This window comes from Boleophthalmus pectinirostris, unplaced genomic scaffold, assembly GCF_026225935.1.
Source record: "Boleophthalmus pectinirostris isolate CB_2022bp ecotype Guang Dong unplaced genomic scaffold, ASM2622593v1 HiC_scaffold_7, whole genome shotgun sequence".
Lineage (NCBI taxonomy): Eukaryota > Metazoa > Chordata > Actinopteri > Gobiiformes > Gobiidae > Boleophthalmus > Boleophthalmus pectinirostris.
Window position 1 is genome coordinate 18,658,286 of NW_026571473.1, and position 25,452 is coordinate 18,683,737.

Sequence of the window (25,452 nt, forward strand, 5' to 3'; positions counted from 1 at the left end):
ATCTGTAGAGAGGCAAGGAGAATGCATGTTTTAGCAATTAAAGACATCTAATTGAACGCTGAAACATTCTCCTGGGAAATTCCAAACAAAGCATCTACATGGAAACAAGCATATGACCAGCAGAAAGACACGCAGTTCTCCTTTTAAGAAAAACAGTTTGTGTTTCTCTGTTATGAGACTACAGAATGTCTTTATTTCTGTTGCTTCTTTATATTCATTCATTATTTTATGAGGATATGTGTTCAAACATATTTGACCACCAGGGGGTGATACTGTTCTGTGAGTGTGAGGGGGGACAGTTCATAGTGCTTCCCAAATATATTAGAAGAGGATCATTTAATATAGCCTACTTGATGTGTATAAAAGCATTATATTATTAAAAGAAAACTTATATTTAGTCTGTCAAAAGGAAACAAAAGCCCCTATATGTATGCTTTCATGTTAACCAATACAACATTTAAACCCCTGAAAAGCTTTAAATTGAACTTATTGCATTGTTCTTCTGAAATTATTTGCATTAACTTTGAGAATGCAGATTTTAATTGGACCATTCCAGTCAATTTGCACTGCGCTCTCACTGGTATCTGACTCCCACTCCCACATTAAACAGGAAGTTTGTGTGTGAGCGAGCCACTGGCTGCAGACCATTACAAAGCTGATGAGCAGATAGTGTGGCTGGAGTTGTGCCCTGTATGCTCCCATAGCTGTCATAGATTAACTGGGATTTAGGGCCATCCATTCAGATTCACTACTAAAACAACACATGGCAAAACAGCAACACACAAGAGATCATGCATCCACTTCCCCTCTGAATTTACCCCCACCCCCCCAAAAAAAAAACAAGCTAAACTGTTTTAAAATGATTTGCAGATTGATTTTAAGATGTTAAACAGAAAAGGAAAAAATATTTATGGTGTTGTCATACTTGGTAAGGTGAAGTCCTAAAACATATTAAGGCTTGTAATAAAAACTCAGCACTCACAAGATCTCTTCAGTATGTACAATGCCAAGTGTGTAATGTAATCAAATGTACTGAATTTAAGATAGGCTATTAGGAGGTAAAAATCAATTTATGCTTATTGGAATAATAAAAATACAATGTAAGAATGAACAACGATGTGGCCAATATAACCTAGGGTGAGTTTTCTTGATCATGTCCATGATGCCATAGCCATAGCAAACAGGAGTAACAAATAATTCAGGCATATTCCAGTGTAGTGGGTAATATCATGATCACCTGAGAGACTTGTATTTCCGTGTATTGTGTTGCTTTTGTATGCAGCTTTTTGGTGATGTTTGGGCAGTCCAGGCACAGTACAGGATCTGAATCATAGTACAAACTGTTTCATGACAGATGAATGTTCCTGAAAATTGACTTTGAGAGATAAACATAGAAATATATACTATATATATATATATATATATATATATATATACATGTGCAGTAAATGAGGGGCTCTTTTAATGCTTTTAAAGGCTGCATCTAAAACCATGTGTCTGTGATATACATTAAACTGTACTATATGGACCCATTCATAGTTTAATTATTAAATTTCCTGTAATTTGTTCTGGAAGGTACACTGGTAGCTGGTCATAAACGGTGTTCATGGTACAGGAAAATCACTCTAGTTTGTTATATTGTAGTCTCTCATTAGTGACTTTTAGCATGGAAGTAGAATAAAGAATACTTGGTGGAAACAGCAGGGCACTTCCTGTGAGATGTTTACATAAAGAGTGGAGAGAGAGTCAGTGCAGTGTACCCAGTCCTGTTTTAGTCCATGCTTCCTACGCCCATGTCCTTGTGTTCCTCTGATCCTGGGCACCACCGCACCTTTTCCTCAAATTCAAAAGTTCTGGCCCTATTTGCCCCAGAGGTAGCTCTGGATTTAACTTCTTTTGAAAGAAATAATTTGTTTTCCAAAGGTGTTACTTTCAGGTGGCCAAGCTGAAAACAGGCCAAATTATGTTTCTTTCATAAAAGCAAAACAAATATCTATTTTAGGCCAAGGAAAAGATCAAAAAAGCAATCAGTGAGCCCTAAAATGCTGCACTCTGATTGACACAACTGTTGCTCTGTTGGTAGGATTTCCCTGAAAAATGTTTTTTTTTCAAATATGCACAAGAAGGTGAGTGTGAATGGGAGCTGTAAGTGGTGTCATTAAGTCAGCGACGCCCAGACACACGGCTCTTTGACTGCAGGACCACTGCTGCGCACACATGTGCCTCAGAAACACCTCACAACTGGCCCACTGTTCAGACCGCACTCATCTACACACACATGTACTGACCGCTTTACCTCTGCATGGTCACATGACTCAACTGGACATGGCAGTTTAAAATATTACATCACTACTTAACGGACATTTCCTTTCAACACCGTGTACACAAGGACAGTGCAAAAATCATTAAATAGATTGAGTCTCACACATTAGAGATAATGAGTGTGTTGACCAAGATGTGATTTCAAAATAAGAATGCTGGCTGTTATGTTGATCCACGTGCTGTCAAATTCTCTGATATTTAACCATCCATTTTTACCAAATAGCATGGGTAAGATCATTACATAGACATTAAGCAGATGATTCACATCTTCTTGAACTGAAATCCAAGGCCAAATGATTTCCCAGGAAAAAGGTTGAATGCCTGTAGTTGTAGTCACTGTTTCCAAGGCAGTAGTGCCAAATGTCTCGATTTAGAGAGTGTTGTAGAGCTGGCCGAGCATGCAGGTTAACTTTTATCTTTTGGTTGGTGTCCACAAACAACAATCCATCTCATTGCAAAAACAAGCCCTCAGCTCTATTTAAACAGTTTCTATATGGTCTCTCCTACTTTTCTTGCTCATATTTGGGGTTTGACATTGTGTGGTAGAAACCTGCTGTACATCAACCTCAGAGGATATCTCAGAAATGCTTGGTAGAGCCAGACACAGCAAAGATAAGGCCTGAACATGTTCCCAGGTGAGATGGTAAAGATTGTATCCAGACCGGCTTTCACATAGTAGCTATGAAGTGACTTGTAAAGATGATGGATGTCGAAGACATGTGTTCACCTTCCTGTGTTAGGGGTTTGATTGTTTTGCTTGCATCTCAGGAGACCGCTGCTCAGAGGTCCAGGCTGGGGCAGGACTGCAGCAGTTACTTGAACTCTCTAGGGCAATTCTTGGTCTGAATTTATAGGTGCAAGTTTGAACAGTGGAAAAAATGATGTACGTAAGCACCCGATTTGTCTAGAAGTGTTTACACAGAAGGCATATACTGTGGACAGATCTGACGTAGCCTTTCACACCACATTGACCTCAGGTGCTCTGTCTACCTTTGTTCAATAAACGAAACAGTACTATTTACAAGAGAGTTTTCAGCAGAGAGACAGCATGTGTCCACTTTATTGGCTTTTTGAGCAGCAGTTGAAAGGGACCACTGTCTTCACATAAACACATGTGGGTGCAATAGACAGACACACACTGCTTATTAGAGCATATGTCTCACAGATGGACAGTATGGGCCTGGAAAATAGAGTTAACTCACTGATTTGCCTAATTACATATGCCATATCCTATAAAGCTGCAGCATAAATCTTACTGTAAGACCAAAATGTGGTATAATTAATTAATTGACATTTGACGTTGAATAGTAACAAAACTGAGTTATTATTTGTGAAATGTGGTGCAATACTTCAGATACATGCTTTTTAATGCACAGAAGGCCGGCATAAAGTACACAGGAAGTAAAATCACTTATCTGCCACTTTACCTCAGTCCGAGCGCTGCGTGGATGTATACAGACACACATGACGAACTACTCTAGCCTTTTTACTTTCAGAGTTTTCACAGCACTGCAACATTTAATTTTCAGATTACGGTAAATTTTTTAACAGCCATTTTTCATTCTTTTTAACCTCTTTTCTACAATAACAAATCAATGAGCTCTTCCCATAAGCCCTTGAGCCTCACGCTCTTACGTTCTCACATTCAGTAAAGATCCTATAATTACATAGGACCAAGGAAATGATAAAATAAAAAAATATATTTTATCGAGGAAGTATGTATTTATATCAAATGATTTTTTTTAGCTATTTAAATTAAATATGAATTTATTCTTATGAAATTGCATTTTCATTTTCAGGGTACTACATTTAGCGGACTATTTGTCACTATGTGTGGAGAACAAATTTTATGGATAATGTGGATAAGATGCTGCAGTTTATATTTACAACTTTACAGGAGGAGAGTAATAAATATTTACACTATTTCCTGAGTTTGTATGTTGCAGCTCTGTGTGTGTTACTCCTCTGCCCCTGATGCTCTGTTTTGTTAGCTGTTTTGTCATCGTTGCTGATGTTGAGTGGTTACTGACAGAGCAGCTCAGAGTCACAAAGACACCACACACTAGGAGCGCAGTGGCTACAAAATCTCACAAGAAGACACAAATTCGGGTCACGCCTCCCCGTATTCAGGGAGAAGCAAATCGCAGCTGAAATCAGACAAATTCTCCTGTAGTGTGTGGTGGCCTTTAGTGTACAACGTTGTCTCTCCACAGATTTGACTTGACTGGTGGTGTCACCAACTTGTTTCCATAGTTATAGTCTAGATAATTTTAATATCATCATAAGGTGAAATTTCCAAGCAAAGCTATACATTTCTGTGGACAAAGCAGGGCCCTACAGCTGAAAAATAACATAGGTGAACTTAAGTATAGGATTTAAGGATTTTACTTGTTTTTGCCAGATATCCCACTCAACCACGTGTTGTTGAGTTTACTCAGTGATGCAATGTAAAGATTTACTTTAATCCTATAATCACTTATCACTGTGGTCCTGTGAAATCAGATGCGAAATGTATGTTTAGTCTTTATTTTGCTCAGCTCACTTTTGGAGCCAGGAAGCTTTATGCAGGCCTTGCCCTGTGTCTGGCCTGTCCTGCTGCTGTTGCTGGTTGAGTGGTCACTGCAGTTGTTTCAGTGCAGATTTGCAGTGAGCCTCTCTTTGTGTTCATCCAAAGCCACTGTCACATGGAGCTGTTTACAGTGACTGATTTGCTCTCATTCACAAACATACAGCATTCAGAGCATTCAGTTCATATACTGAATTCACACAATGAGGTTTTACATCTGTGTTTTATAAATAATAAACCAATAAATAGAACACACATATATATATAAAGCACAGAGGCACTGATCCTGGTTGCTCAGGAGAGGCCCTGGACACTCGAGCAATAGAGGCCCAGATCTACCACACCAGACAAGACCCACGGTGTAGACTGTGCAAAGAGGCTCCTGAGACAGTCCAGCACATAACTGCAGGGTGTAAGATGCTGGCAGGGAAAGCATACATGGAGTGACATAACCAAGTGGCGGGCATAGTGTACAGAAACATCTGTGCAGAGTACGGGCTGGAGACCCCAGGATCAAGGTGGGAAACACCTCCAAAGGTTGTGGAGAATGACCGAGCCAAGATCCTGTGGGACTTCCAGATACAGACTGACAGAATGGTGATGGCGAACCAACCAGACATAGTGGTGGTGGATAAGAAACAGAGCAGAGCCGTGGTGGTGGACATCGCAATACCAAGTGATGGTAATATCAGGAAAAAGGAACACGAGAAGCTAGAGAAATACCAGGGGCTCAAGGAAGAGCTGGAGAGAGCCTGGAAAGTAAAGGCATCAGTGGTGCCTGTGGTGATCGGAGCACTCGGGGCTGTAACCCCCAAACTGGAAGAGTGGCTTCAACAGATACCGGGAAAAACAATGGACATCTCAGTCCAGAAATCATAAAATGCCATCAGAACATATTTAGAATTGCTCTTCAGAAGTAATGGGGCTCAGGATTAGCAAACTGATGGTTAGGATGTACTCTGTTTGATATATATATATATATATATATATATATATATATATATATATATATAGTAGACAACCATTCACTGTTGTATTCAAGAAACATTAAAAATTAAAAAGTTCAAACAGAGTACATCCTAACCATCAGTTTGCTAATCCTGAGCCCCATTACTTCTGAAGAGCAATTCTAAATATGTTCTGATGGCATTTTATGATGCTATGGTTTTTCCGTGGTGAGTGCTTTCTCAGGCTCTTGCTCCCTTTGTTTGATTGGCTGTTGGCGGCATGGGGCTCAAACTGGGGGTTTTCAGCACTCAGGGGTATTGTTAGTGAGGTGGTGTCGGAGGTGGTGGATGATATGTGTGACTCAAGGTCAGTTGAACATGTGTGTGTTTGCAATGTCAAACTAGCTTCTACATCTCCAGGGAAGTAAACTTATGACCTGGACTTATAGAAAAGCAGGAGACGTCTGGCCAAGAATCATAAAGGGTTTAAAATAGGATGCACTGGTTCTATAGAGATGTGTATGTGGAATATGTGGAAGTGACTCTTATTATGGCTGAGTAAATGTTGTTGGTCGTGCTGTGAAGGGTCCAGGGCAACAGTGCAACAGATACAGATCACATACTCATACACACATTCTTCAACCAGCTTTCCCAGACATCAAGCACAGCCGTTCTGAGAAAAAGTTGGTTGTGATTGTTTACATGACTGAGGTCCAAGTTATTTTTAGGATATTTGTGCTGGAATTGGCTCAGTGTTATTTAGAAGTGAAAGTTCTGATTTGAAAGAAAATATACAACATTAAAAAGAATTTGACTTTTGGGACTCGGGGCGACACTAGAGCTGATTGTGAGAATGGAATCGAAGGCACATAACTTCCAAAGATGAAGCCAATTTTGTGAAAGTGTCAAACACCATTGCAAATTGCGTTTTAACCAAATTTGAAATTATTCCTTGATTTAAGTACATTGCATACAGATAAACATCACTATGACTTACTACAGGATGCAGGAGGACAGAAAAACATACAGTATATGGATATAAGACTTGAGAAGAGTCTGTCTGTATGTATTAGTTACTTCTTTACTGTAACAAAGGTTTAAGAATTGAATGCTATTTATTTATCTGTGTTCGCTCTTTTTTTTCCCAATTTATCTTCTCTTTTGTTACAAATTGGGATCAGCACAGCATCTGAGTCACCAGTAACTACATCAGTAGCAATTATTTTCCAGATTCTATGCCACTTCCTTGTTGATAAACCATGTCTTCCTCCTGTCAGTGTGTTTGATAGTATCCAGGATGAGGACTTTGTCAGATCTAATCTTCTGACAAATCATGATGAAGTCCAAAATATACTTCAAAATTTACTCCTAGACAACATAGCTCCAGTGTTTATGTATTTCATCTGGAGATTTTGCAGATCATACTGAAAGACCAAAACAGCTATGGAAAACACAAAACTCTATTTAGCTTAGTATACATGCACATAGTAAGCCTGTTCTTTGATGTGTTCTATTCTAGTGGGGACAGTGATAAAGAGGTTATCAGACAGGGGCAGTAACGCAGGGCTCAGACATGTGGTCACCTTGTGGCACTCATATCTGAGAGTCCTGCTGATAAAGTCACAGCAGCAGCATACAGATCTATCAGGCTTGATCAGGACTGGACCTCCTCCACAGATGGTCCCTGTGTGGCCCGCACAGACAAACCTGTGATGAGCTTGGAGACATGTGGAGAATGTGGTTAAAATGTGTTGGGAAATACAAGAAAACTATATACAACCAATCAATCTCTAAAAGAGAGGGCACAGGTCACCCTGGATTTTATCTACCGCGTTTCAAAAGACTGTTTTGTGTTTTAATTTTTAATTACTAATTACTTAAGACACAAAGCATTGATCAACTGCATTTGTCTAAAAAAAATAGAAGAAAAGTCTGTTTTTAAAATGTTTGCTTATCATCCTTCTTCATTTTGGGGCTCTGACTAAACTCCCATAGTTTATCCTGAGTTCCTGGGGTTTGACACATTCTGACAGAACTGAGGGACACATCTGTGCAACACAATAATGTATTAGTCCTACAGAGCCTTTTTCCAGCTACTCAAAGTCACTTTACAATTTTGGGCATTATTCATTCACTCTATGCTTATAATGGCAAGATACTTCTGTATCCGCAGCAGTCTCATATACAAGTACTAAGCAGGTCTGTTTCTGCTTAGCTTTGGCGATCAGATCTGACATTCTCAACATGGTATGGCCAACCACAGTTAGGTTATAATTTTTCACACACTACTGTTGATGGGAAAAGCCAAGTTATCCACAGAATCACTTAAGACTCAATGCCCAAATTCAATGGCAGTTAAGTCTAGTATTTTTTGTAAACCACTGCATATTAGCTAAAGACTAGTTCCCATGTGTCAGTGAACCATCTGCACTGGGCACACATGTTAGCTTCAGAAGAGACTGCCCTGGAGACCCAGCTTTTCCACTGGCGTAGCTCTTTCCCACTGTCTCCACATTCTTTAGCATACAACTCAGAGGAAAGCTTTTATTTTTTGTGATGTTCTGACCTATAGTTACATTTCCTGTATTTTCAGGCCCAAACATCCAGGAAGTGTCCATTCAGTGGGCAATAACACACTACCAAGGCCTCTGGGTGTTTTCAGGCAGTTATAAATGGCATGTCCCAGTATCCGACATCAGCAGCAGCTCAGGGTAAAGTCAACAGCTCAGGATCATTCATTAGTGTGTTCTGGCGGCTCTGACATTGGCAACATGAAGTCACTGATACCAAGGGAACTCTGAGCGGGAAGGCAGAGCTGTCAGGCACTAACTTATGTATGCTCCGCCTGATCCTGTCTTCAGTCATTTTTTATCAACATCTGTAGGGAACACTTTGTCAGGAATTATATACCCAGGGTCCCTTCAAAAATACCAATAAGAAATGTGAATTGTGGGGAAATATTTAATTTGATCTATCTATCTATCTAATTAGAATATCATAATATTGCATAATATAACATTCTAATTAGAGACCAAACTTCAGGCCTTTGAGCTGGAGGTCAGTTTTCTACGGTGTTTTTTTCTGTGTATATTTTTCTAATCATGGTGTTAAAGTGTTAAAGTCTCTAGATGTTTCATTTTTATTTATTTATTTATTTTGGGCAAGTAAACATTTTACATTCTTTTACAATGGAACATATATCATCCATATTGATATCAGTGCAATCGTGCCAACAGAAGAAACAACACAACGACAACAACAACAAAAATTGCCCAAAAAAGTTTGAGAAGAAGAAAAACTTTAGTTAATCCCACCCCCATTTTTTGATGTCACACAATGAGCTTTCTTTTGCATTCTTCATACGTTTTACATTAAACCATATGAACTATTTACATGTGAGAACGATGAGTAACTGTTACAGCTAACCTAACTATCATCATATTGCAATAATAAAAATGATACTGACAATGCTCAGGAAATTAAAGATATCAGTTAGCTAAACATTAATCCGTAAAATAAGTTCAGTTACAGTAACACATTTGGATGCCCTTTGTGTCAATGGATGTTCATTACATTTTATTACATCTACAGTTTATGCATGACTCATTTTGGACTCTGATTTGACCAGAGGGCTGTAGGGGACATGCTTTAAACAAACATGAACTTTCTGTGTTTCTCATGTTTATCCTATCTGCCCCGGGCTGTTGCAGTCCTACAGTAAATTGTATGACGTGTGCTGCATTAAGTGGCTGGTGAGGATGTCATGGGAATGTGGGGCCAGAGTTTGGGACACAATGCCGACGCTGATGGAGCAGAGGCTAACCATACACTGTCTATGGGACTAACGGAGGTCTGCTGTGGGACGGATTAGCTCCACAGAAGAAGAGGTGTTATCTGCTCAGACACAGGCCTCAGCAGTTTGCACCAAAACCACACACCACATACAACGCTGCCAAAGAGCTTCTAATGTACATTTTCAAAAGGTTGTCTGCCCATGGTAAAGTCCCATTTAAATTAGTCTTAATGGGGTACCCAAATAGATTCTAATATCCTTATTATTTAGAACATTATTTAGAATATCTCATCATCATGGGTTGCTGTATTTCTAATGATTTGCATTGTCCAATAATATAACTACAGTGAGTTTACTGCAATTTATTTACCCGTTTGTTAAATGAATAGATCCTCAAAGGAAATCACTGGACAATATTTTGTGCTTTACTGTGACAGTTGATCAGACAGGCATTCTTTTGTCACAATTACAATGATTATTTTGTGTCAAATTAATATCTGATTTACATATAGGCCAGACAAGCATAAGCACCATTCAACAAGACAACATGTTTAAGTTTAAAGCGCAATGTGATTGACAGCTTATTAAAGCTTGGACCACCAGTTCAGGGGACATAATACAACATCATTGAAAAATAAATGAGTCACATCTGAGTTTCCAGCCAGGGGCAGGGCAAGTTTGCCAAGGAGAGGCAGAGAGACACAGATTTCGGCTGCCAACTAAACACCAACTGTGTGAATTAGTTTTAGCAATATGGTGAGGTAAATGGCAGAATGACGCCCTGAGTGCAAAATATGTTTAAACAAGTAATGGGGTTATTTGCCTGTGACAAATAGGGTACATGTTAGGCTTCGTGTTCATGTTTGGACAGGTTTTCCTTTCCCATGACAAGAGGGTACTAGCTCCAAAATACAAGAATATCGCTGTTAGTAGCCTACTTTATTGTGCACTTAATCGTCCCCTTCGCTGTAATTGATGGTCCAACCTATTTCTTACCTCGGCCACGCCCATCGTCTGGGAGGAGAGCTCTGGGACTGGAGCGAGAGAGCGCCAGTGCGCAACACACTCAACCTGAGCTAAGGGCGAGAGAAAAGAGAGGACTGTTATTTTGACCATCACATAGAATAGACTTTTGATGTGCGTTTTCCTTTGGATATCCCACTTTTGAATGCGTCACAGTAACAGTGAATTAGCATAAAGGCGACTCCTTGGATGTTTAGATGAGGAAAAATAGCCTATTCCAAGGTAAGTTTGTCAATTGTGTTCAGCATATTCCACTAAGTTTTACACGGCAGAACAAAAGACAATCTAGCTACAATATAAACTGTAAAGTAGCGTACGACGACTTATTTTAGGATAGCCTAACAAAAGGTGGAGAACACGGTGTTGTAACAGCATTTTATGCAGATCAGTAGCCTACTTTATCAGTTGTAGACAAGAGAAAAGTCAGGATTAAAAGCCTAGGACACTGTTCGATATCTTATTTGAATATATACTAACAATGCTGAAAAGTTTAGAGTAAACCTTTTGATGTTGATTTAGAGGAGTGCTTTTTACACATGGGTTTTTACTTAATTATTTACTATCTATAGAGCTATTAGTCCTACTCATCACTTTATTATAACAGTAGCCTATGTCCTGTTTTTGTGTTTCAAGCCTCATTGCGACATGCTGTGTGCTCACACGATTTTAAGTCTAGTAGTGAAGTTACTTTTCACCTTTGCACGTCTAATCTTTATAGTGGTGAACATGAGTATTCATTAATGGTACGTTCACACTTGTCTCCACAGTGTTGTGGCGCCCTCTGCTGTTTGGCTGAGGTGACCTCTGTGACCATGGGGGCCGAGCTGGAGGAGGGGATGAACCTCGATATTGTTAAATACTACAACCACTCGGGAAAGTGGGACAGACCTCGTGGGAGTGGGGCATGTAAGACTGCCCTGCTGCTCTTCATCTGTATCCTCATCGTCCTGGAGAATGTTACCGTGCTCCTGGCTCTATGGAGGAACAAACGTTTCCACAGCCGAATGTACTTCCTGATTGGAAACTTGGCCCTGTCTGACCTGCTGGCGGGAGTGGCCTATGTAGTTAACATCTTCACCTCAGGACGTAACACCTTTTTCCTGACGCCAGTGCAGTGGCTGGCCCGGGAGGGGAGTATGTTTGTGGCCCTGAGTGCATCTACCTTCAGCTTGCTGGCCATTGGGATAGAAAGACACATGACCATGGTGAGGCTGCGCCCCTGTGAGACAGCAGGCAGGGGAAGGCTTCTAGGACTGCTTGCAGCCTGTTGGTTAGTTTCAGTTTTGCTGAGTGCACTCCCCAGTCTGGGCTGGAATTGCCTCAATAAGATGTCGTCTTGTTCCACTGTGCTGCCACTCTATGATAAGAGCTATGTGGCGTTCTGCATCAGTGTATTCAGTGCCCTGTTAGTGGCTATAGTCATCTTGTACATCAGGATATACCGCCTGGTGACCTCCAGTGGGCGCCGTGTGAGCAGCAGGCCCTCAGAGCGGTCGTTGGCTCTGCTCCGGACAGTTGTGATAGTGTTGGGAGTGTTTATCATTTGCTGGTCCCCTCTCTTCCTCTTGTTGCTGATGGATGTAGGGTGTAGTCCAGAGAGGTGCCCCGTGCTGTACCAGGTGGACTGGTTCATAGCTCTGGCAGTGCTTAACTCAGCCCTGAATCCACTCATCTACACCCTGTCCAGCCGAGAGATGAGAGCCGCCTTCTTCAGACTGCTCTGCTGTGGTCAGGCCAATCTAGAGCCCAGTGGGACCGCTGTGGTGGGAAACCCCCATCTGAACACTATCATCCCCACAGCTGAGAACAGCAAGAGCAGCCTGGGGCCTGCAGGGGGCACTCTCCCCAGAGGGAAAGGTCCAGGACCAGTGAACTCTGAGAGCAAAGACCCCTGTGCACCAGTACCCCACCCCTCTGGGCCTGCAGATCTTCTGTCTGCTGTTCTGGTGAAGGCAGGAGCTTTGCCACAGCTCAGTAAGTTCTAAAACATGGCTGTTACCATGACAAATGACGTTAAATCAAACTTATTTACGATGAAAATGCAATTAGCGACAGATGAGCAAAGAGAAACAAGTAACTACAGACTTATCGCACAGCTTTAAAGCAAAAACACATCTAAACAGTACCAAGGTTTGTCAGAGTATTGTTCAATACCCCACTCAGTTTTTGTTTTGGAAAATACATTTCGTGTCTGCGATGTTGTAAGACAGTGCATCGGTCTAATCCTTTGTGTACTGTAAAATAGTTATGTGTATGGATCACACCAAAGAGGAGGTAGGTTGTCAATATGATAGTATTTAAATGTAGTGAATCTCTTGTGGGAACTGAGCACAGGCCTGATTCCTTTTGGATGTGTTTAGTTTTATCTTTGTGTGTAGAAGATAAAACTATTTTGTGCACTTTCTGCATGTATATGCATTATCTATCAGTTTATGTGTATTTTACTTTGTGTAGAAAACTATTTATTTTCTGGAGAAACACAACAACAGTGTTTTTCTTTGTGTAGAAAACCATCATGGTACTAATCTGTGTTATTGATTAAAATGCACTGCAAGTTCAATAGACATGTGGCTGTTGGGTTGCAGTTGGCTACTATACCATTCATGCCACATAACGATAAAGCTAAATTTAATTAGGTTTACCACTAAAAGATTGTAGTATTGTGTCTGTCCTCACGGCGGCACCAGAGCGCTATATCTGTGCCTCCAGTAGATTTAATTTTGTTCACTTGAGTCCTCTGTGGATCGGATCGATCAGTGAACGGGACCAATACAACACTTTTCATTATTGAACCACTCACACACAGTCAACCACTATAATCACGTGTGTTTCATGCATGTTTTGAGGTGCCTTATCTGTACAGCAAATAAATACATTTTTTGGGATTTGTGTCCTGTTCCTTGTATTTAATTTTAAAATTTCAATTTTATCATCTACTTGATGCTAGGTCAAATAATATAATGTTCATAATTAAATACTTTGACCTACTACTACATTTAATTAGACAGAATAGAAAGAAAGGGCATTTAAAGGATATCCATTATCCACAAACAAGACACTTTTATGAATATAGTGTGTGTTGGTGGTGATCAGAGGTGCAGATGGCGCAGATTGGCAGCCTTGCTTCTGTCAGTCTACCCCAGGGCAGCTGTGGCTACAAAAGTAGCTTACCATTACAGAGTATGAAGTGAATGAATAATGTAATGTAAAGCTCTCTGGGTGTCTTGAAAAGGGCTTTGAATCCAAGGCATTATTTTCAGCACATAAGGTTGTGGAAGTAAAAAGTGTGACATGACAATTTTCATACCAATCAAATAATCTTTTATTCATTCAAAAGGTTACAGTGAAAATGAAATTTTCTCTCAGACAGAGTTTGTGTGTCTTTGGTCTCTAGTAACAGACAGGAGCATTTCAAAGTTTTACCTCATACAGTCCTCCTGAGAGACAGTGGGAGCAGTGCCACTTCAGCCAAACATTTCCAGTGTAAAGGTCAGGGCCTGCTTCCTGTCACTAACATCTGAGCACTTTCCTCTCTAAATTCGACTGAGCTGCTGATGGCTTCATGACATCTGGAACATTGGGAAATACCAAAATATAGAAAAGTGAGAATATGGAGAGTATTTCCTTGGAGAAAATACACCTCCTAAATGTTTAATTAAAAGATGTACCCTTATTGTTTTAAAAAGATACTGCAGTCACAACTGAACCTGGCAACCCAGTTTCAATGCTGAAATCCATCTCTCCTTTGGGGTGCCATGCATTGAAAGTGGCAATCCAAATGAGACTCTTTTTGCCTTGACAACCAAAACACCAACTTATAACATAATCAATTTGGTCATTATGTACAATGTTTTTGAAGTGATAAATCAGCATTACCATGTTTATCAGTAAAAGCTATATCATACATACAACGTACAAACCTACAAATACATCCAGCATATTATATTTGATGTGATTTTGCCCCTTATTACTGTCTTTAATATCTTTTTTACCCAATATATTTTTCATTTATTATAACAATAAGACACACAGAGCGTAAACCACAAAATGTGCATTTAACTAGGTCATACACCTTACTAAATCATGTTAACCAAATAACCATTACAAGTCCTCTTTGAGGGCTTAGACATGCTGGATTTGTGTCATTCTCTGTGCATAATAGACATTTGCATAAGACTGATGTGAACATGTGAAGAATCACGAGTATCAGCGCCTCCCCTGTCACTGAAATCCCTGCTTTACTCCGCTGTAAGAGAGTGTTTATCTCACCGTCCCGTTGTGGTTGGCTTGTTTAGCCGATAGACATGAATGTGTGTTTTTGGAGACAGAGACAGAACAAAACCTCCATCTGGTATGAAGTCTGAATGAGTCAATGTGAAACACTTCTGTCATCATAGAGAAGCATGGGGTGGTAACAAGGGGGCAACATTGGAACCCTAAGCGCAACCAGAATATACTCAAAGTCTGTACTCAAGTGAAATTATTCCTGCTTCAAAACAATAATTAAGGTATGATGTTGTACTTCAACTGACCATTTAAATTTAACTGCAACTAGACCTTTGCTACTCTTACTGCTACTGATCCACTGTTTCTGATTTCAAAATAATTAAAATTTAACCAAAAACTCAATAAAAAAATAACTAAGTTCTTAAAAAGCACTGTCCATCTTCACCATGTCAAAGTAACAGATTAAAACAGTTTCAAGTGATTTTATTATTATGCCTTTATAAATCGACCGTTGCCTAAAAATACAGCTCCTCCAAAGATAAGTTTAAAAAAAATTTGGGGGGATTTTTGGGTCACCACAGCAACAAACTGTATACACTGCATCTTGCTCCTCACTTGCACTGTCAGATCTGACACATTCAGTACAGGGTAATTACCTATGGAACAAAAGAGGGCCAGTTGGACGCTAGAGATAAGCTTGGCTGGATCAGGGCTTTATTCAGGGGAGCAGTCGAATGAGGTGCTGGGCTCAGGGTCAAAGATCACCCTGGAGGAGGACCACTGGAGGAGTTGGATGGGATTCAATTTGTTGGTCAGTCCTTCGCTGCATCTCCCCTGAACATCCCGCTGTCAGTAATTCTCAAATTCAATACAGGCCATCAGGATTCTATTTGAAGTTACAATGGGAATAAAACAAGAATGTTTTTTAATCAAATAAAATTACTTATTTATAGCATATCACATCATTCTAGGACATCATAAGGACAAAAGCCAGCTGGTCACAGAACAATTAACTTTCATTTGTATTTACTATAGATCATACAACGAAGTAGTAGAGGACTGCCAACTACTATGTCACAATCAGCATATATCCTTCCTTTTAGCATTATGACAATGTATTAAAAATGTGTTTTTTATGTAAGGCAAATTCAAGCATAAACTGGGTGTCACTTCAGTTGTATTGAAATGTTTGAATGCTTTAAAATATCAGTATCAATTTAAAAGAAGCAAAAATGTTCAGGCAAATGCATAAAAAAGGATCTATTCAACAATGAAATAGGGCAACTTTCTTCATGCTATGATTGGTCCTACCACTAAGTAAATATTACTGGTTCCCCTCCCTAATCTCCCTGGACACCAGCTGCTCCATCTCCAAACTCTCTCTGATTGCAGCATGGAGCACGGGGGGGCCCTGACGGCACACCTGCTCATTCTGACCTCTCATCTATCTCCTCTATGTGGCTGCCCAGCACAACTGCAAGGATTAGCATGTCTGGGGCAAAGTTATCCAAGGGAGGAGTGTGGTGTCCTGCCTCTCACTTGTGGTGTTGATCGAGTGTACACAGCTGGTTGGGTTTTTGCCTTCAGGTTTTGGACTGTGAAATGGACCAATCAGAGAAGAGCGTGAAGGCTGCAAATGTGCAATCTGAGGACAAGGCAACATGTGTTTTGACTCATGGAATATATAATCGGTGAGGTGGTTCAAAGTGGACTGTTTTTCAGACAGATATAGAAATACGGAAAAACTGACACTGCTATTAAAAGCATTAGTCTTTTACAGATTGGTCTATCTTTATCATTGTGTTGAAAGGATCTATAATGGTTCTGCTAGGACAAAAATATTGTTGTAGTTACAATTTATTTCACTGGATTTCTCTCCTTGTTGTCTGAGCTTCTGTGGTGCATTTCACAACCACAAATAAAATAGGGATGGTTGTCAAGAAGGGCATCTGGCATAAAAACTATGCCAAATTAATATGCAAATGATGTAGTCAAGGATGCACTAAAAGGAGTGAATACAAAGAACAAGATTTAACACCTGAATGTGGCCTGAAAAAGATTATGCTGATTGTTTCCATGGCAACAATGTTGGATTATGATTTTACCAAAACAGAAAATCTATCTTTACCAATCCAATGATCTGTACCTATCTGTAATCAATGAGGACAGGCAACGGGACCAACAATGGCAATGTTTACACGCACACCAGAAATCTGATCATTTTTTATCAGATTCATCAGATTACTGAAATGCAACTATACTATAGACCCTACATTTGTGTCTGATGTGGGCAATTGGATTTCTTTCTGATACAAAAAGGGCAAACTAATGTGGCAAAGACAAAGAGAAAATTATTTTACAACAGTTAAACCTACTTCAATCCATTATTTAAGTGGACCATGCCTACAGGTGTTTGAAGATGACATTCTTTTGTGCATGGAAACACACAGCAATAATCAGACCTTGTTATTGGGTCATCTGATTTTTGCTGACCATGTAAACACGCCTAGTTTAAGTACACAGCATTGCCTCTTTAAAGCTTGTTTATTATGAGTAAGTGCCTTTACATTGAGCACAGTACTTCAGTGATGAGTGGAGTCCCTTGTGTGTGTACATGTTCTGTGGTTCCCCGGGTGCGGTGGTCACAGGTGCTCATTCCTCACAGTGGATCTGAGCGTTACCAGCTGCCGTCACAGTCGAATCGTTCACACCCTCTCGTGACGCTGCATGCATAAATCTATTCTGAGATGACAGCTGCACATGTATGGATACTTGTAGAACATTTTAAAGAAAAACAGGCACATGAACCTGCTGACTATTATATCTTACACAAATACTTCTCCCAGGCCTGTATGATTAATTGAATTTTAGTTGAGATCCAGAATTTGTCAGGTCTAATTGTCCATAATATTCTTGGGTCTTTTTACTCAAGAGGTCCACACAGCCAACCCTCTGTCAGTAGAGCAGACTGTCAGTATATGGACTGAAGCAGAATCCAAATGATGGAGGAGAAAAGAAATTTATATTTTAATTGTTTTAAATGCTAATTAAATAATAATAATTAAATAATTAAATGTCTGTAATGTTTATGTTCAGGAAATTAACATTGAAAGACATTTTTACTGTTTTTGTAATAAATGAAATAAAAAATAATTATCAGTCAATATGACAAAAAAGTATAGTGACATACAGTGACTATATATATTTAAAAACATATATTTAAAAACACACACCCACAAAAAATACCATAATGAATAAAAATAAGTCCATTACCCTCTGAGCTGTCCCTAACAGACTACCAGAAACACCAGCAAAAACAGACATAGTGATAAAACCTAAAATTCTTCTACCAAAGTCATAAAATAATTATTTTAGAAATAAAAGTACTGCACAGCAGGAAACTGGTAACTACAACTAAATCAGACACTTCCCACTGCGCGACGTGCGGATTATATTTGTTTGATTTTTACATGCAGCGCTTCCACTGTCATTATTATTCACACGACTCCCCGGGGAAGCATGTTAGAGAGATAGGACTAAACCAGCCCTCTTTCTGGCATGTCACCATGCACACACTTGTTTGGTATAGGATCTTGTTGAGTGTTCATCCACCCGCCCCCACCCGTCGCCTCTTCATATTCCCACTTTTCCAAACCCTTTTTCCTGAATAAAGAGTGATCCCGGCTGTCTCCTCTCTGTCAGCCGGGTAATCAGCCTCAGCTATTTCATTTGGCTCTGTAATGAAAGCAATCCCAGTGCTTTTCACTGTAGCACAGCCCAAATAATGAGGGAGCCCCCCCTCACTTCCTCACACCTCTCTCCCTCCCCTCCCTGCCTGGGCTGCCGTTATTGGAAGATGGGGATGTGCGAGTGTTTGCATATGTGAGACGCGCAATTTTGCCAAATCCTTTGTGTAGATTTTTCTCCTTTTGTGTCTGAAGAACGGTCTGTTGTATAAATGTAATTATTCATGATAATAAGATTTTTAAGATGATTTTCATTTTAATCTAATCAAAAGGTCAAATGAAAGGCATCGACAAGGGATAAATCATAATCTGCATTTTTTTGGTGACAATAATAATTTATCAGGCAACATACATGACATAAAAACAAATAACACTTTTCTTTTCAGTAATACTTTAAAAGGTTGCAAGCGTTCCAACATCACTGGAACTCACTCCAGATGGTAAGTATGTACCTCCAACACAACTGCCCACTTCCATCTACTCACATGACTGGCTGGCTAAGTACAAACTGGAAAATGGCCAGTAATCAAAGTAATAAGGTATCATCTCTCCAGAGAAAAGTTGAAAAATAAATGAAGTTTACATTTCTAGATGGTCTCACTGGCAAAACCAAATTTAACAATTACAATGGAAACCAAAAATATCAACACTGATATCTGTAAAACAAAATTCCCAGAGCAAGGCAGAAAATTACATTGATAGATGGACTGAATATTACCAAGGTAAGTACAGCGACTGTAGCAGAGACCCATTCATTACCTTTGCAGATGGTAAAATTTTGCTGGGATTCAAAATGTAAGCATTTGATGGTTATTCTGACATAATAATCTTTTATCTGCCATAACCCATTTTTAGATGAGGAAATACCAATCAAGCATAACAATTACAACAACTGACAAGTTCTGTGAGAAAAAAAAGGCTGAAAATTGCATTCAACAAGTTTGTTCATGTTTAACACTGGTTCTGAAAAGGATATGTCAAACACAGTGTATTTCAGTTAGTTGTAGATCAGCAGACTATGAACCAGCAATCATCACATCACAAAACATCTGCACTAAAGGTTAGTTGTGATAATGCTTTACCTCGCTTTATGTCTGGTACAGCGCTCAGAGAGTTAGAGTCCACAGTTTTATTTATGAGAAATGATTGGTTCAAATGGGAATTTCAGGTGTTCAAAATAATGAAAAACAGTTCTAGAAAAAAGATCCATAGTATTGCATTTCACGTGAATCAATTTGCTATGTTGATGTCAGAAGCTTGGCACAAGTCCTCAAAGGCAGTGCACCACTCTGTCTCAAAGGAGGCAGTGGCACACATTTAACATTCAGCTGTTTGCATGTCCAGTGTTGGAGAACTCACAAGATTCAGAGAGTCTGCACCAGCACTGGGAACAGCAGGGACAAGTGCTCCGCTCCACGGATCGGGAGTTTGTGTGTGGTGTAAAAATGGATGACCTCTGGGATGGTGTCAAACGGGGGGCTGTTCTGTCCCAGCACATACTTCCCATCTTTGCATCGGGTGAACTTCATGTGCATAAAGCCCTGGCAGCTCCTATGAAACAGGAAAATTTATATGTCATAAAATGTAGAGCACGTAAAACTGCACTGTGGCTATCTTTCAAAATGGCTCTGTGGAAATGAGTCTTGATTGACGAGAGCTCTTTTCTCCTGCACTTATACCCACATCTCCATATAAGATTTAATACATCACAAATTAGACATGATGATGGATGCTTGTTATAATAGTGCAGGAGGGGAAGACAAGAGGAACAAGTGATGCGCTGAGCTGTGAAAATGGTCTAGCAATGAAATGCACATAAGATATCCACAGTGGGCAGATGGACTTTCCTATTAAGAGGCAGCCAACCAGTCTGTGTCTAAATATAGAACCAAAGGGAAGGACAGGGGGTAAACTGGTCACCACTCTCATTGTTACTGTAAACAAAACAAAACTTTAAAGGGAACTAAAACCAAAAATTATCAGAGAGCGGGAGGCAACAGAGATCCAAACAGGAGCCGGCGTCAGATCATCCCACCAGACTCTGGGGTTGACAGCGCTCTTTGATCCAGCTCTGTTTGTTTGGGAACTGCACATCTCCGGATACATTACAAACTCCAGCAGGGCTTTGTCTTGTCATAAATATTCATTCTGGTTTAATTTTGGATTGCATTCCCTGTACAGTGCTGACTCACAATGTAATAACAAGCACTTATCCAATATGCAACCTAACGGGTGCTTCAAAAGGGCAAAAAGGTGAAATCTTTTAGGAGTTACAGCATTATGGTGGTGTCAGCATGTGTAGAAAGTAATCAAGAAAAGTACTACATAATATTAGGTAATGCAATATCTCATAACATTTCTAGTGGGCATGCCATTTGGATGACTACATGGAGATAGAAAATTCAAAGCTATATATTGAAACATTCTCTACAGATATAAATCCACACTACTATTGAACATTTCAGGCAAACAAATAATACAGTCATAGAGACAAGGATGCAAGTTTTCTAGGTTTTTAATGCAAGCAAACCATGTATAATTAAATAAATACTTTTTAAGCAAAAATTTTTGGGCATAAAGTGAGATGGTGCTACTAACTAATAGCTAAAAATAAGGCATAACTAGTCCAACTACTTTTGTCTCCTGAGGGCAAGACCACTCCCCCTTAGCTACTGAGAGACATAAAAACATGTTCGTGTCCAAAGATGCTTAACAATGATGTGATGTGTGATGTACAGTACATGCCAAGTATCAAGAATGGAGGCATCTTGAATATTACGAATTACAATTTCACAGTTGAAGTTTCTGTCGAGGGCACTGACAACTCAGTGAAGGATAATTTGCCACATGAGCATTATATGTTGATACAATGTGTCCTCCAACCTTCACTGTTACTTAAAATGGAACTGGTGCCAACAGAGACCTTGCCGCTTGGGCATGGCGTGCTACATGTCAGACTCACTGTGCCCATGTAAATGAGTAATGCATGAGCTTGTTTATATGTCAGCACAACACACTGGTACCCCCCCACCGACCCCACCTCTCCCTCATCTCCTGCTTGTGTGGCCCACAGAAGGTAATTCATATTCATTAGTGATTATGGAAAGGATGATGTGCGCGCTGAAGTGTGCTCTACCTGCCTGATTACCACTTAGAAGGCCCGTGGGGAGCCATGACAGAAGAGCCAAAGAGAAGGGGCAAAGGGTGGAGAGAGGAATGATGGAAAGAGTGGTGTGGGGCCTGGACAATGGATTGGAGGAGTAATTATATTGGAGAGATTTGACCAGATAAGCAGTACTGTGCCCTGCAAATGAGTATAGGGAGATGAATCAGGGCGACAGTGATCTAAAGCGAGTGAGATGGCGATGGCAGATGGAGAGGAGTGTGTTACGAGACCAGGAGCTCAGGTGGCTTCATGTACTTCAGTCGCACAAAAATTAAAAGTGTTGCAATTAAAATGTGAAGAAAAATCTATAAGGCTACACTACTACACTACTACACTAATACTATACTAAATAAATTATATAATATTATATAGAATAATAAACTGAATATAACAGAATAATTATATTTGATTGTTTCTTACCGTAAGGAAAGGGAGTAGTCAGTGTGGTTGGTTTGGCTAGTCCTCACCAAGTAGCTACATTCTTTACACAGTGTTAACAGTGCCTCTGCGTCTGACCGAGACAGTGAACCATGGTACCATCTGAAAAACACCACAACATTTTTACAATATTTTACTTATTTTGTTGGTTTACGGGATAAACAACAGGCCTGGGGATGGAGAGGGGTGATAGGACTCCCCAAGGACAGGGCAGTGTCAGCATAAATGACAGTTGATAAAGCATTAATTAAAAAAGCAATGCAACAAAGGAATGAGCAGGGGTGGAGAAGGCAGAGATCGCTTTCAAAAGAACAGATGATTCAGCTCAAAGATAATGTAAAGAGCCTGTTCAACAGTTAATAGATGAAGTCAAGACTCCAGGGTAGAAAGTAAGGGCTTTTACAACCTCCAACAACCTCCACAAAACTATAACAGAAATCTAACTAAGAGGACTCCTCACATTTCCTGCTACCACTGCCACACTTTTCTCAGCCAGTCACTATTGAAATGTAAAGCTTTGTCTCTGTACTGTCCCTCAGCTGTTCTACACGGACCGTTACCCTCTTCCATCCTATCAGCACCTCAGCAATGGGAGCATCATTCATACATTTCACAGTAGAGTTTCACAATATATCACCATAGAATCAAAACTGCAATTTGAAATGTTACAAGGAACAAATTGACTGCAATAAGTAACATAATTTCTTCTGCAAACAAGAAAATATCATATTATATAAAGTTATCCCTGTATCCACCTCTGCTTAAATGCAATTCATTTAGCAATTCATATATTAACCTTCTGTCAAACGTTAATGTTCCTCCTGGTTATGTTTAAAATGTGAACTTTGAACTGAATCCTGCAATTACATCATGAAGCGCACATCTAATCGCAATCACAATGCTTGTCAGAAAATTTGATATTCTGCCAAAATTGCTCAGCTCCATCTCTCAGCTCCTTCACCACAGAGTGCATTCAATTAATACAACTGGAGGTTTTGGTTGACAGTAATCCTGTTTTTAAAATGAACCTGAAAAAGACCGCAAAGCCATCGACAGCACTTCAGTGATCATCAGGGAATAATGGAGCAGAATAATCCACAGTGTTCCTCAAGTGGAAGTGCCTAATTGTTCTGGTACCATGTCTACTTGGAGTTGTCACAGGCCTAGATTTAATTAGCAAAACAAAGCAGCAGTTTACAAATAAATTACACAAATGATGTCTGAAATTACAAGATTAAAGTAGTGTCTATTATGCTATTGCAACTTAATTATGTTTGACTTGAACCTGTCTGAAGAGCTCGTTTCCAGACCGCTTCCTTGGTAGCATTATGTATATACCACTATGCTTTTCTTTAAATATTAATTCTACAGTTATTGCAGTAAACAAAAAAATACTAAACAATCTGCACAGACCCACTTGAGATCTGGGGAGATTTAAACCAAACACTAATTGGATTTGTAGCCATATATAACGCTATGGCCCAAGGTTGTTTGTTTCAGGACGCTCGAAATAACACTCCACACAAGGTCTGCCTTAATCTAATACTTTGTGACATATAATCATATTCCCCTTCTCGCAGACTGAAATCCTTTGTGAAAATATTCAATCTTCTATCAACATTACTGAAATGTAGTCTGTGGCTGGGGCGTATTTTTATTTAGTTTGTAATATTGCTGATAAATAGAACATGACAATATAGGCACTATCTGATTACCACATGCAAATCAAATCTGAAAATGTGTGCTCTATAGATGAAGAAAAAAACATGTTTGAAAAACCACTTCTCTAAAATGTGATTCTTATTCAAAGGTGTACTATGTAAATTTTATGACAGGGTGGTCCACTGCCTGCTTGCCTCCATAGAGATGTTATTGCCTTGCCTGGAATGTTCCACAATATGGCTTTAAACATTTACTAACTTATAGATGTTGTTCATGGAGATAAATAAATGCCCTAATGCCCTACTGGAAAACATGAGAGAAAGAAATAACATCTCTATGGAGACTAGCAGGTGGCGAACCCTCCAGCAGAAAAGTTACATAGTGCACCTTTAATAAACTGCTACATAAAATGGTATAAGTTACACACAAACTAAACATGATAATAATGAAGGGTCATGAACATTTGATTACATACACTTGCTTCTCCAGGGGTAGTGTAGGGTCCACTCTCTCCCCGACCATTGTGAGTCCTTCCTGGGGCATCCGGAACTTCATGGGGCTGGACCTGAGCCCTGGGGGACGCAGGCGCTCTGTGGGAGGCGAGGAGCGGTCCCATTCAGCCCCCTCAAACTGCACTGTGAGTGAGACAGAAAGTATGACTCATTCTATGTACACAGATCACACCAGATTAAACACCAAAGCCAGGCGTCTGCAAACTTGTCACATCTGGCTGGTGGAAAACAATCACTGCAATTGTGTTATAATATTTCCCTGGGGGCACATTTAGGCAGATATTTATTTCTATTCTTCCGGGAGCTTTGAAACGGTTTTGTTTTTCATTATATTCTACCCACAACAATGTGATGGAGATGGATCTGTAGTTTTATTGACTTTTTTTATCCAGTAGTGTTGTAGGCAACTTCCATTTATGCAGGTTTTGATTACAAAGTGCATTCTTTAATGTCTTCTACCTGTTTTGAATCATGAATGTTTCAAAATTAACTATTAACTATTAATAGTTTTCAAACAGCTTAATTTTACTTTGAGTAAAAGTAAAGAAGTAAATTATTTGTGTTTCTAATTTCCTGTCTGTTCTTTGGAAATACCAGAATCTGTGCATTATTTGATTTGTTTGCTTGTCAGAAATCACATTTTAAATACATTTTACATCCAAATTGTCAGTACTCAAGTAGTTTCTCAAAGTACTTTTGTGCTATTAACTTGCATAATTATTTGTGTCACTACTTTAAACTCCTACTTGATAAATATAATTTTAAAGTAACAATAATTTCCTTATGTAAAAAATTTGGCAGCTGTGTCCTCATGGTTCTCATTTTACAAAGTTGTCTTTTAAAATGTATCAATGTCAATCAGGCTTGATTTTTCACAAGTAACAGATTTTAGAATGCTGTACTGAGTTAAAGTTAAGGTAAGATAAATAAAACTCAGGTACAACTACAAGTCCTTTAAGCTTTCAAAAAAAAAATAGCACTCCAGTTAGATTAGAAATGGTATGGATTTGGTAGAATCCCGCTGCAGACAGGTGTAGCAGATGCAGTTTA

At 39.5% G+C, this 25,452-nt stretch overlaps 3 protein-coding genes across 3 annotated transcripts in view; 2 read left to right on the forward strand and 1 right to left on the reverse strand.

Annotated features, from left to right (window-relative positions):
* The first annotated feature begins 10,696 nt into the window (after positions 1 to 10,696).
* On the forward strand, positions 10,697 to 13,536 carry s1pr3a (sphingosine-1-phosphate receptor 3a). Its single transcript, XM_020933192.2, has 2 exons — positions 10,697 to 10,873; positions 11,419 to 13,536. Exon 2 carries the CDS (start codon positions 11,464 to 11,466, stop codon positions 12,634 to 12,636), a length of 1,173 nt encoding a protein of 390 aa, XP_020788851.1. The 5' UTR covers positions 10,697 to 10,873; positions 11,419 to 11,463; the 3' UTR covers positions 12,637 to 13,536.
* A 5,190-nt stretch (positions 13,537 to 18,726) lies between these two features.
* Positions 18,727 to 25,215, reverse strand: shdb (Src homology 2 domain containing transforming protein D, b). The gene is made up of 4 exons (XM_055164785.1): positions 25,149 to 25,215; positions 24,366 to 24,525; positions 22,211 to 22,330; positions 18,727 to 20,175 (listed from the first exon to the last, which is right to left on the reverse strand). The coding sequence occupies exons 1-4, from the start codon at positions 25,213 to 25,215 to the stop codon at positions 19,989 to 19,991; spliced, it is 534 nt and encodes a 177-aa protein (XP_055020760.1). The 3' UTR covers positions 18,727 to 19,988.
* Positions 25,216 to 25,403: 188 nt separating this feature from the next.
* Positions 25,404 to 25,452, forward strand: part of ankrd24 (ankyrin repeat domain 24) — a 4,553-nt gene continuing 4,504 nt past the window's right edge. Inside the window, exon 1 of the mRNA XM_055164786.1 lies at positions 25,404 to 25,412. Coding sequence (XP_055020761.1) covers positions 25,404 to 25,412 — 9 coding nt within the window. The remainder of the gene's footprint in view (positions 25,413 to 25,452) is intronic.

Bases quoted from the DNA above. Each gene is read 5' to 3' on its own strand.
- s1pr3a (XM_020933192.2), top strand. From the start codon at position 11,464: ATGGGGGCCGAGCTGGAGGAGGGGATGAACCTCGATATTGTTAAATAC.
- shdb (XM_055164785.1), bottom strand. From the start codon at position 25,215: ATGAGGACACAGCTGCCAAATTTTTTACATAAGGAAATTATTGTTACT. The intron at 24,526-25,148 runs GTAGGAGTTTAA...TCTCACTCACAG, and splicing joins TTTAAAATTATATTTATCAA to TGCAGTTTGAGGGGGCTGAA. The intron at 20,176-22,210 runs GTAAGAAACAAT...CCTGTTTCATAG, and splicing joins GACTACTCCCTTTCCTTACG to GAGCTGCCAGGGCTTTATGC.